General features: G+C 37.7%; 1 protein-coding gene across 2 annotated transcripts in view; it reads right to left on the bottom strand.

The window, feature by feature from the left end:
• ALG9 (ALG9 alpha-1,2-mannosyltransferase) overlaps positions 1-13,363 on the bottom strand; it is a 95,685-nt gene that overhangs the window by 52,035 nt on the left and 30,287 nt on the right. For both annotated transcript variants that reach the window (XM_060017973.1, XM_060017974.1), the window contains exons 11-13: positions 11,221-11,350; positions 10,086-10,233; positions 8,795-8,924 (exon numbers count right to left, since the gene is read on the bottom strand). In XM_060017973.1, coding sequence (XP_059873956.1) covers positions 8,795-8,924; positions 10,086-10,233; positions 11,221-11,350 — 408 coding nt within the window. The remainder of the gene's footprint in view (positions 1-8,794; positions 8,925-10,085; positions 10,234-11,220; positions 11,351-13,363) is intronic.

Raw genomic sequence — 13,363 nt, 5'->3', positions numbered from 1 at the left:
TTTATGGTCCCCAAACTTTTCTTTTAACCTATCAGGGAACACTAATTATAGAAGTTAAAATTTTTTTTTGGTTCTTACATTGTTTTCCAAATTCCTTTCTATCCCCATAAATTTTTTCTTTCCTTTTTTACTTGTTAGGGACTTTTCTTAAATGACAGGAGACTATGTTTTTTGTCACTTTGCATCTTCAGCACATAGTCTAGAACAATAAAAAGTTAAATAATGAGTGGACGAATAAACAAAGAAGGAACAAAATAAGAAACATTTTTAAATAATTAAGAATAAAAAGATGACAAAGGATTGGAGATCACTGTTATTGTGCTGATAAGCTTTACAGGTCACTGTCTTTTTAGCCAGTGCTCTAGGACTGCTTGGGGATGCACCTGCCAACAGGTGGTCTCCGGCACTCACTGGATGGACAAGGCCTTTTGTCCAAACCTCAACAGTAGGCAAATTATTTAATTTTATTTACATTTTTATATAATTCTTTAACTCCCCTCCTGTCTGGAAGAATTGAACATATTACTTTATATAGTTTCTTTGCCACAGCAACATCTTCTTTTAGTTTTAGATTTAAAAAAATTTTTTTTCCTCATAGCTTGCAATAGGTAAACAAATTTATCTCTTTGAAGCAATCTAGATCTAGTTTGCAGAAAGAGCAGCAAAAGTAGTCACAGATATAATGACTGAAATGACTTAAGAGGCCAGAAGGCTAAGAGGCAAAAATTACTTAATAGAAAATCTCTCTCTCAATTTTGAGTCGGCAGTTCTTGTGCTCAAAGACAAAAACCTGAGGTCAGTTGACTGCATGCCGAGTACTGTTTGTAAAGCCTACCAGAGATCTTAGTAGTTTCAAAGATTTGATATCTATAGTAATCTATAGATATCTATGGTAATTTTTTAACTTATGAAAGTAAAATATGATTTATTATAAAATATTTTTTAAATGCATTTTAAAAATCACCTATAATCCTACCACCCAAAGAAAATCAACATCAACCTGTTAGTTTATGTTCCAGGCTTTTCTCTTTGGAGATAAAGATTTTTCTTCATAGAATCTGGATCATGCTATATATTCTATTTTACTGTGACTATTTATAGTTTGAGATTTCTCAGTTTGAATCCCTGGTAAAACCAAGTGACTACTGCCCCTTAGTTCTAAGAGAATCAGAAAGAATAGTTTCTTCTCTCAATTTTATCAATGTCTCAGTGCAAAATCTGAGACCACACTCCATAACCACATAATATACAATTCAAAAATCAAAAAGCTGGATTTAAATTTAACTTAAATTGTAACCAAATAGCTCATTTTTTTGTTTCTTCAGATTTAATCATTCTTTCTTGCATCAAAAATAACAAAATTGTAGGGTGACATTAACACATGATCGTGAAACAAAAATGTGTTTCATTTCATTAGTCACAGGCTACATATCAACCAGCTGTCGAAGCTAAAAATATGTCTTAGTATAAAACTTTGTAAAATACAAGCATTTAAGAATCACTCCGAAGGAAATGTGACTTCTTTCAGTTTCTAACAATCCACTAGAAGCTTTGAAGAAGAAAATATCGGCACCTCTAAACCAAAAGAAAAAGAAAGGTGGTGGGAGGGGAATTCAAACGAATTTACTGATAATCGATATCACATTGTTTACATCTTATCAGGAAGATGTAAGGATGTTACATATTAAGGATGACAATTTAATGCCACCTCAGATGTAAACAAAAATATAGAATCTAAGAAGAAAATAAAAGGCCTGAGACAGAGATCAAGACATCAATAATAAAAGGTGTGCGTTTTGTTGGGGCAGGAGTGGGCCAAGGGGATTGGGCAATAATAAATATTCTCACAGCTTTTCCTCATCAGCTGTTGCAGAGATTCTGCCAGGGATAGAGTCTGCAGCCATGTCTTCTCAACTCTCAAACATCACACTCAGGTAGCATGACACAGATACCCACCTCCTCTGGGACAGAAACAGCAGACAGACTTCCATCTCTGGTCATGAGGTCATGTGGCCCAGAAATCATGTTTCAAGATAAGATTTGCTACCATGAAATATTTGATTACAAAACAGGACCAGCTGAAATCTAAACACTGCAACTGGATTTCAGATGTAGTTACAGAAAATGAGAGAGATGCAAACCTATTTCAAGGGTCTTAGAAACTCATAAAATCATACAAGAATAAAATATACTTCACTGAATTCTAGAAAAGCATCATAGGCTCTCCTAACTCCCAGCCCAGTGCTCTTGCCACTACATCATTGTGCCAGGCATCAATATTATCCTATGATAGTCCCTTTTTTTTGAAATAGGAACAGTGGGGCCTAGGAGGAAACATCTGATAGGGAAAGATTCCAAGTATTTTGGGGGATTTTCATTTCTTTGATATACTAAAATTAAATTTTAAAAAGTAGTTGTCACCCAGAGGCATAGGCTGTCGTATAGTTTTACTGTCTCCCATAAAGCCTTGCTAAATACATATTTATTGAATGAATCTTTATATTCACAAGTAAAAATTTACTGCACTATAAAAATGTAAACTCACAGGTAAAAATTTTGGGTCATTCAATCACTAAAGATCATGAAAACATCACTTCATTTCTAAATGCCAACACAATGGATACTAGTGAATTAATTTGAAAGAAGAATTGTGAACAGCCTTAACTTAAATTCAGAGTGGATTCCAATCTTATTCTACTGCACATATTACAGCAATTTTAATATGCTTGCTCTGCTACTCAAGGCTAATAAAAATTAGTAAGGCTATCTACAGGGCAATTAATTTTCTCCTCAAATAAGGACTTCCAGTAAGGGTAGGAGAAATGATTAAAAGAGAGAAAAAGAAGAAAGAGAGAAAAAAGAAAAGGGAGAAGACCCCAATCATTTTTTTTGATTACTACATAAAGTACCTGGCATACATGTAATAGAGCTCTAGAAATGGAAAGTAACTTCTTAAAAAAGTAATGCTCAGACTTCCCTGGTGGTGCAGTGGTTAAGAATCCAAGTGCCAATGCAGCGGACACAGGTTCAAGCCCTGGTCCAGGAAGATACCACATGCTGCGGAGCAACTAAGCCCGTGTGCCACAACTACTGAGCCTACGCTCTAGAGCCCGCGTGCCACAACTACTGAAGCCCGCGTGCCTACAGCCCGTGCTCCGCAACAAGAAGCCACCGCAATGAGAAGCCTGCGCATCGCAACGAAAAGCCTGTGCACCACAACGAGGAGTAGCCCCTGCTCACCACAACTAGAGAAAGCCCGCGTGCAGCAACGAAGACCCAGCGCAGCCAAAAAAAAAAGTAATGCTCAACCACTTGATGTCTATTCAGCCCTGTTACATGAAAGAACAATTAACCATTGCATGAAAACATATATTCAAGTGATACACCATATGGTATAAACTTGGAAGTAAGAGGAGGCGTGAAAAGAATATTGAAGAATCCTGAAACCAAGTTTCTTATCCTAAGACTAACCTTTGTCAGGTTACCACCCCTCTGAGCCTCAATTTTTTTCACCCATAAAAAGAAGAGATCATAAACTTTATGATACCTTAAGTTCCCTTCCAAAACCATAATTCTTCCCATTGGTTAAATGGTAAAGGCAGGGATAAAGAAGAAAAAGAATATACAGTCAGTTCTATTGTAACACTTGTTTTGAAAATGCAAATTTGTTCCAACGCAATTGATATATTAGGGAACAATGTGAGCACAATTCAATTTCTGTGTTTGCTTATGTGTCATTTAATCCACAAGAAAAACTAGATGAATCCAGAAAATTACACCCAGTTGAACCAATCAGCCCAGAAATAAACAAAGTGCATACAAGCCCACACTCAAATTATCTCCCAGCTTCTTCCGTTCACTGCCTGTTATGAGCCACACCCATTCATATCATCCATATTTGGTATTACAGCTTTCTGTCATGTTTCAAATAACCCTTATTTCACAAGCTGCAGCCCTCCCAATGCCACTTCAAGAAGCAACCTGAGGTCTTCTTCAAGGTAAACTGCCATATTATTGTAGCATTTATGTACTTTTCGCCATTTAACATATATAAAACTATGCCACGGTTTTTATTAGGTTCCTATCTTTTTTATGTGTCACTGACAAAGTTTTTGAGTATTGTGTCCCTAACTCCATTTTTCCCACAAGCCTTGTGGTTTTCCACACAATTATCTTTGGCAATTGTATATCACGTTAAAGCAGAACTGACTATATTACTATTTGGGAAAAAAATTAATCAATGACCAGTTTTATTTTTTCAAAGGTAACAGATGGAAAAGCTTCCTGAAAATCTGCTTAAGCATTAAGTCAAAGTCAGGGAAAAGTCTTTATCTGTAAGATCCCTCCTGAACGTGTGTTTTTTACCCCAAACTCCATCCACTGACTAAGCAGCTCCCACATCAGACACCAGATTTGGAAACAGAAGGTTATCATTCACCTTGAAACAGTGAACAAATATTTGGATTTGTCAAGAAGTAAAGAGGAGACACTGAATGTACCTTCTAAATTCAGACCTTGATTCTGGCAGAAAATCTTGGCAGGTACCATTGAATAATACCACCTGTTCAATAGCTACTCAGTATCTATCATGAAAGAATATGCAGCGAAAAAATATTATTGCTGCAGTATAGTTTTAACAATACAGTAGAAACCAAGAGCCTTTACAAACACTCACTCCTAATTCTTGATAAACCCAGAGGTAAAAGAGCATAGGGAAATACAGGAGGTCATGCATGTTTCTTAGTTTCCACTCAGACTAGGAATAGGAGACAGACCACATCATTTAGCATTGAAGCCAAGAGTTGGCTAAAACCTGTCACTCAGAACCAAAGGGCAAATAAAAATAATGCTGCTATTTAGCATGCTCAGGAAAGACAGAGAACATAATTATTTTGCCTTTTTGAATGAACCCATACTTAAAACCAGGGCTGATACCAGAAGTAACAAACATAAACGTACAACAACGTGTGCTCTCACATTTTGGCCAAATGTGAGACCAAAATTATTTGGTCACTAGTCTTGATCCTGGCACCGTTTCTTAAAGAACTATGTTATTTTTCAAAATAATTGAGATTTTTATTTACATACGTATACATATATGAATGCAAGAGAAAAAAGTGAAAGAAAAAACCATCAAAATGGTAACAGTGATTTAATATTGGGGTAATTTGATTATAGCTGATTTTTTTTATTGATAGCTTTCATTATTTTACACAAGTGTTTATTACTTTTATCATCAAAGAAAAACAAATACCTTTTTAAACAGTTAACTGCAAGAAATTAATCCCTGATCATAGTTTGTGTGGAATTCACAGTAAGCCATCAAGTGTCTCTTTCCAAAGTGTCAAAGGTGAGTGGACTGGATTTGAAGGGCACTTCCCCCACCATTCAGGAAAATCCAAAGAGAGAAAGGTGTATGAGCACAGTGACAGACACTACACACTCAGAACACATAGAGGACCTGTTTGTCCCTGATTTTACCAGCCAGCATTTTGGTGACTCCTATAGGTATTCTAGAAAATCTTCTCCTTTTGGGTAAAGCTAATATAGTCACTTAAATTTAACAGTATCTGGTAGTGGAGAACATGGAAATATGATCTAACCAGAGACAACCTGTGACCAAACCTTAAGAAATGTACAACAGGCCACTGTAGTTTTTTTTTAATTGAAGTATAGGTGATTTACAATATTTTATTAGTTTCAGGTGTACAGCACAGTAATTCCATTTTTTCTTTGTAGATTATATTCTATTGTAGTTTATTACAGGTATTGGATATAATTCTCTGTGCTACACAGTAAATCCTTGTTGCTTATTTATATATAATAGTTTGTATCTGTTAATCCCATACTCCTAATTTGTCCCTCCCCACCCCCACTTTCCTCTTTGGTAACTATAAGTTTGTTTTCTATGTCTGTGAGCCTATTTCTGTTTTTGTATTCATCTGTATTATTTTTAAGGTTCTACATATAAGTGATATATAGTATTTGTCTGATTTACTTCACTAAGCATCCATGTTGCCGCAAATGGCAATATTTGGATGTGTGTGTGTGTGTGTGTGTGTGTGTGTGTGTGTGTGTGTGTGTGTGTGTGTGTGTGTGTACCACATTTCCTTAAGCCAACTGTCTGTTGATGGGCACCTAGTTTGTTTCCATATCTTGGCTATTTGTAAATAGTGCAGCTATGAACACTGGGGTGCATGTATCTTTTCATATTAGAGTTTTTGTGTTTTCTGGATATATACCCAGGAATGGGATTGCTGGATCATATGGTAAGTCTATTTTTAATTTTTTAAGGAAGCTTTATACTGTTTTCCATAGTGGCTGCACCAATTTACATTCCCACTAACAGTGTAGGAGGATTCCCTTTTCTCCACACTCTCTCCAGCATTTATTATTTGTAGACTTTTTTTTTCAGACTGCATAGGTCTTCGTTGCTGCACGTGGTGGCTACTCTTCCTTGAGGTGCTCAGGCTTCTCACTGCAGTAGCTTCTCTTGTTGCGGAGCATGGGCGCTAGGCGTGCAGGCTTCAGTAGTTGTGGCATGCAGGCTCAGTAGTTGTGGCTTGCGGGCTCTAGAGCACAGGCTCAGTAGTTGTGGTGCACGGGCTTAGTTGCTCCGCGGCATGTGGGATCTTCCCGGGCCAGCACTCGAACCTGTGTCCCCTGCATTGGCAGGCAGATTCTTAACTACTGCGCCACCAGGGAAGTCCCATTTGTAGACTTTTTGATGATGGCCATTCTGACTGGTGTGAGGTGATACCTCACTGTGGTTTTGATTTGCATTTGTCTAATAATTAGTGATGCTGAGCATCTTTCCATGTGCCTGTAAGCCACTGAAGATTTTATAGCCAGCTTTCTCTCAATATCACTATCTCAACAATGACAAATATTCATCTCTCAAGTCAGAAAGCATGTATAGGCTAACTACTAGATACACAGCACTATCCTAGCCACTATGGTGAATACAAAAGAAATAAGGTGCAGTCATTCTCTCCATAGCACTCACAATCTGATAGTGAAAAATATGACATACACGTCAGAAATATTTAAATAGCGTAAGACAACAAAATTAAATGGCTAAATGAGTTATACAGATAAATATTTAAGGCATTTAAAGAAGGACACTGCCCACTGTGGACTTTAATAGTTGGGAAAGGCTTCAGAGAGAAAGACTTTTGATAGTATAAGAAGGTAGACAAGGGAAGTCCAGGCAGTGTCACCAAGATAAGCAAAGTCACTGGGATTGAAAAAGCAACACTGAATCTGGACAGACTGTAATAAAAATCAAGTTGGGGAGCAATAAAATTAATCCATCAAATACACCATTATCAAATTAAGAACATATGTGGGAAAAACTATGTACCAAACACTATGCTATATATGACAGAGAGATATGATATCCAATCTCCTATTATTTCTTCCAAAAGTAGGTATGGTTATTCCCACTTCACAGACAAAAACTGAAATTAATTAAACACAGATGTTAACTAATTTGCCCAATGTCATCAAAGTAGGCAACAGAGTTGGGACTAGAATTCAGGCCTACTTGACTCCAAAGTCCATGCTCTTTTTTTTTTTTTACTACCCTATACTATCTCTTCCCAAATTACAGCTGTGACAACAACACTCTGAATTTATTATATCCTCCCCCTATCACAGTGTATTCTCCTACCCTTCTGACTATCCAGTGTCCCCATAGTGATCCCCTGTACATCAAAGCCTGCTCTCAGGAGAATATCTGCAGCTAAAATAAAAATGACTAGCAACAGAACATACTGCCCAGGGGTATTGTCACTGTTACAGGAATCAGAGGCTTAAGTTAGAAGGAAGCTACAGGATAAGTCACTTAGTGGAATACATGTGTCACCTTCTCAGGGAGCCAACTCAAGTTTGTATTTTATCATGTCCATTTTCATAGCTTATAAGCGAAAGTTCACACAGTAAGAATCTCACTCATAAACCCTGAGGGTCTCCATGGAAGTATAGCCTGCCCCAATCCGGGAGACAAAAAGCCAGCTGTGGCTGCAGGTTTACTTTGGAAGAGAACTGAACGTCCTGATATTTCACTTTAAGTATATGACATAAGAAAATCTAAATGAAATGTATTTGACATTTAAATTGTTAAATGTTTCTTAACAGATAGGTTGCCAAAAAATGTGTTTTCTAATAATTCTACAAAATAGTCCTTTACTGTCTCTGGGAACCAGGAACATTATCTTTATTGCTCTCACCTTTTCCACAATCAAAGATTTTACAGGTATCAAATGACAAAAGTGTCATCTTTCGAAGGAACTGAAATAAAATCCACATGGGATCTCCGAGTGCGTAAAGATGAGTGGGTAGAAGAGCACGGCCCTGGCAGATATTGCTTCATTGACTCAGTGTGAGAACAGCCTTCACTGACTGTCCACTTGCTAAAACCAGAGTATACTAATAATTAGGTCAAAGGTCCACCTATAACTTGAAAGTTCCCCATGAAGCATTTTAATGGACCAAGGAGTGATAAGAGCTGCAGAATGTGTTTCAAGATGATGATTTGAATTAAACATAGGAAATTTTCCAGCCCAGTTTAGAAAATATGTTGAATTGTATATTTTACATAGAAAATTAAGGAGGTCATTTGAAAATAAAAATGATACTGTTCATCCTTTCTCAACAAAAGTCGTTATATCCCTCACCCTAAAGAAATCACTTTCTAAAAAAGTCCCATTTCATCAATGCTCTATTATGTATGCCAACAGATTTTAAGGGTAGAACTCTTTTCAAAGTAGTAAAAGGAGAATAATGCCCTTACATATCTGGATGGCTCCTCTAGGTTCTGGTCATTCATGTCAGTAGGCACAATCCGGGTGGCCAGTGGTCCCTCTGCGAATGGTTTTGGTAACTGGCCTCTGAACTCTGATGGAATGAACTGAAGCTGCCAACTGTCAGAAACACAAATAAGGAAAATAAGAAAAACACAGGGGGCTCACATTGCCAAATGTACTTGAAATACACAAGCAAAAAAAAAAAAAATTTCATGTGAAAAACATTTCACTTGGAGACAAAATGTTTCTGTTAAAACCTCAACCAGAGAGAATAGAGACAGAGGTCACAATTCAGTCCAAAATCGTTGAGAAATTTTCAACTAGAGGTCTCTCAACCCATTTCACCAACTCTTAGCAGTGAAATCTGCAATAGTGATCATACCATCAAAAGAGAAACATCAAAGTTTATTGCCAATTATCTGTAATCAGAGGGACTTATCAAAATTAAAGCAAATTCATCAGGTGTGTAGAGAAAAGAGTGAAATGTAAGAACTCACTGTGGGAAAAGTACTTTGTTCCTGAGTAATCCTCAAAAGTATCTTTGGTTGTGAAACTATTTCAAATGTAAAAGGCAAATGCTAAAGTTAACGCTTAAAAGACAAGTTTTAATTAATTATTAATGACTGATACAGGATCTTTATCAATCAAAAGATACTACCACCAGCTAAGCTGCTGAAGCCAGTCCCCAAATGGAGCAACATGACTCATCTTAACCTGACTTCCCTTTTCCCTAAATAGGGCTCTTCTCTGTCCAAATGAAGCAAATACAAGGGAACTCAGAGCCTATGCTATCACATCCAACAACAGACAGCATCGAGGAAAGTGGTACCAAGGTCTTAGCCACAGCTTTCCCAGTGTCCATACATTGGTAGAGAATGTCCACTGCTGTCGGACGACAAACATGTCTTCTCTAAAAACACTCTAGAAACCTAGAGTCTCTAAACCACTTTTAAAAGTGGGTATCAGTTCATTATAAAAATTTAAACATGGATCCTTAGGAAGAGCCACTAGCAGAAGCCCAGAGCCCAAAATGTCTTCAGACGTCCCCAGACCTCTGTGGTCAATAAGGGCAGTGCAGGGTGCATTACCGGACACAGCACTCATTCTACCAAACACAGGCCATGGGTGCCCAGCACAGTTCCCACAGCTCTCTGAGATAGAAAATCATTCAAAAACTTGTGAAAAATCTAAAATGAAGGAAAAATTAAGAAGACATTGCTACAGGATTGCTATTTTTACACCTTGATTTAAAACTCTGAGAATTAAAGGGCAACTTACTTATCGGGCAGAAGGAAGCTGCTGGGAAATCGATACCACTCTTTTCCTACACAGACATTAACAGGTCGGCCTTCTGGGACAGTGTGGATGGTTGGGTCTGTGGCAATTCGGTGAAATTCTGGATACAAATCAAGGGGCCCATGATACCCTGGAAGGGAGAAAGGTTTGTGAAAGCCAAAGATGAGGGAGATGAGATTCTGACATTTAATTATAATGCGTGTTAATGTCCCACTGTGATCCATGTGAAAGGTACACCGCAACCCCAGCAGGAAGCCCACTCTACGGTGTAAAACACTTCTACAGTCAGGAAGATGATTAAAGCAGAGGCCCTATTTTTGCCAGAAATAATTTGCTTTCTTGCCCTTCTCTATACCCTTCCACCTTTTTAATTTCACGTTCTTTGAGCACATTTCAATATTCTGGATCCAAATAATGATTATAAGAAAGAATATAATCATGGGACTTGAGCCCCAAATTTGCATCCTAAGTTTAAGGCTTCCTTAATTCATCCTTTAAAAGGAAAAAAAAAATTAGTAGGAATAGAGAAGACGTTTATAGTTAATCACACTAAAAGGCATTCTCAATCTTCTCTTCAATCCTAAGGTACAGAGGTCACATCCCAATCTTATTATTATTATTTTTTTTTTTTTGCAGTATGCGGGCCTCTCACTGTTGTGGCCTCTCCCGTTGCGGAGCACAGGCTCCGGACGCACAGGCTCAGCAGCCATGGCTCAATTGGGGCCAAGCCCCTAATCTTAATATGAAGTCCATAGGTTCTCCCTGTAGAAAAGTCCTCCCCCTGCAGCTTAAGCTGAATTGTATTAAACAATTATGGGGGACTTCCCTGGTGGCGCAGTGGTTGAGAGTCCGCCTGCTGATGCAGGGGATGCAGGTTCGTGCCCCAGTCCGGGAAGATCCCACATGCTGCGGAGTGGCTGGGCCCGTGAGCCATGGCCGCTGAGCCTGCGTGTCCGGAGCCTGTGCTCCGCAACGGGAGAGGCCACAACAGTGAGAGGCCCGCGTACCGCAAAAAAACAAAAAAAAAAAAGCAAAAAAACCCGAACAATCATGGGTCAAGCAAAACCAAGGAATAGTGCCTTGTGAGTACAGGTTAAGATATTCTCAGTACATCTACCTCTGAACAGTGCCACAGAGCGAGAAAAAGATAAGAGCCCAAACAGGAAGAGTGTTCCCAACGCCAGCCAATTCGATGTCACAGTATAATGCTCCAGGCGGTATCGCTGAAACACGAAGTGGTAACATTTCTAGAAGGAAAGAAAACGTTATTGAAAAAAGAAGATACACCTTGCAAAATATACACAATCACAAGACATCATCATAACTGAGAGGAAGAAAGCAGAAAAAGAGGTTCTACCAAGGGTCTGAGCAGTAGCAAACAGTGAAGTACCCACTCCAAATTCTCACATTAAAGCAAATTCTGCTCAATTGTCTGTAGATCAGCCTAGCCAGAGGGCTTGCCAAGAATGAAATCTCACTAGCTTCACAGGAAAATCATTTGGATACTTCCCTAATGCTTAAAGTCCTAATAATTTATTTTTTAAACATATTTAAACAAAAATGCTTTTCCTAGGTTTTTTTGATATATGAAGTATCTCAATCTATTCTGACATAACTAGTTATTAACCTTCACTTTCCTTACTAACAAGTTTTCATCTAAGTTTTTAGCAACAACAAAATGTCTCATGACCAAACAAAAAGAAAAAAGAATTCCTCACATAGAATATTAGGAAAATTCTGTTAATTATCTGCTAAACTACTTCACAAACTAGATGAATATCATTAACAATATACACACCTGCATGAGTTCTGCAGCCTTTGAACACCTTCCCATGAGATTTCTGTCCTCCATTCTTTCCCTCCTAGACTAGAAACTACTTTTGGAAAGCAATTTTGCAATACATAACAAGTGCCATAAATATGTTTGGATCCCTTTCATGTTTTCTGGAATCTCTCCTAAGCAAACAATCCAAATACCTAAACAAAGATATTTACCCTAGCATTATTTATAATATTGAAATAAGTGAGCAATCTAAACTTTAACATAAATTATATCTAATCATTATATATAACCAATTCAGTATATTACATAATAATGTTGTATATTATATCCACCTTAGAATATTATATTGCTATTAAAATGATGGGTACAGATATAGCAATATAGAGAATGTTATAATTATATTAAGAGGGATGTAAAGTTACATGAACCTTAGGTTACAATCAAAATAGATTGTTATATGATCGGCAAAAATGCTAGAAGGAGATTTTGTTAGGGTAGTAGGACTGATTTAGAAAGTGGTAAAAGAAAAATTATCTGCAATAAAGTTCAGTTACTTTTATAATTAAAATTATTTTTTAAAACTATCATCCTAACATGGATGAGCTTTAAAAATATTATGCTAGGACTTCCCGGTGGCACAGTGGTTAAGAATCCGCCTGCCAATGCAGGGGACACGGATTCGAGCCCTGGTCCAGGAAGATCCCACATGCCGCAGAGCAACTAAGCCGGTGCACCACAACTACTGAGCCTGCACTCTAGAGCTCGCCTGCCACAACTACTGAAGCCCGCGCACCTAGAGCTGGTCCTCTGCAACAAGAGAAGCCACCGCAATGAGAAGCCCAGGCACCGCAACGGAGAGTAGCCCCCCGGCTCGCCACAGCTAGAGAAAGCCCACGCACAGCAACGAAGACCAAACACAGCCAAAAATAAATAAATAAAATAAATTTATTTTAAAAAATAAAAACATTATGCTAAATGAAAGAAGTCACAAAAGACCACATATTTTATGATTTCATTTATATGAAATGTCCAGAATAGGCAAATCTATAGAGATACAAAGTAGATTGATTAGCTGTTGCTTATGGCTGAGGAGATATGGAAGGGGGGTTACGACAGCTAAAGGGTACAGGGTTTTTGAGGTGATAAAAATGTTCTAAAATTGACTGCAGTGAGGCTTACATAGATCTGTGAATAGCCTAAAAAAGACTGTATCATACACTTTAAATGGGTAAATTCTATGGTTTGTGAATTATATCTTAACATAAATCTGTTAAGAAAAAAAACTAGAAAAAAACTATCACCCTAATTATTCTTCTTCTGCTAACTGCAAATGGTAGCAGAGGTTAAAAAAAAAAAAAGAGTCTGGCGCTTCTGAAGCCATAATTACAGAGATATTCAAGATTAGTTCTGACAGGGAATTGACCTGGACAGGTTTTTAAGCCAGGATTACAAAGTGTCCCACATTGCTAACTGCCTG

Source organism: Delphinus delphis, chromosome 8 (genome assembly GCF_949987515.2).
Source record: "Delphinus delphis chromosome 8, mDelDel1.2, whole genome shotgun sequence".
Taxonomy (NCBI): Eukaryota; Metazoa; Chordata; class Mammalia; order Artiodactyla; family Delphinidae; genus Delphinus; species Delphinus delphis.
Note: the sequence above shows the minus strand (reverse complement) of the source record. Positions and strands in the feature narration are given on the sequence as shown.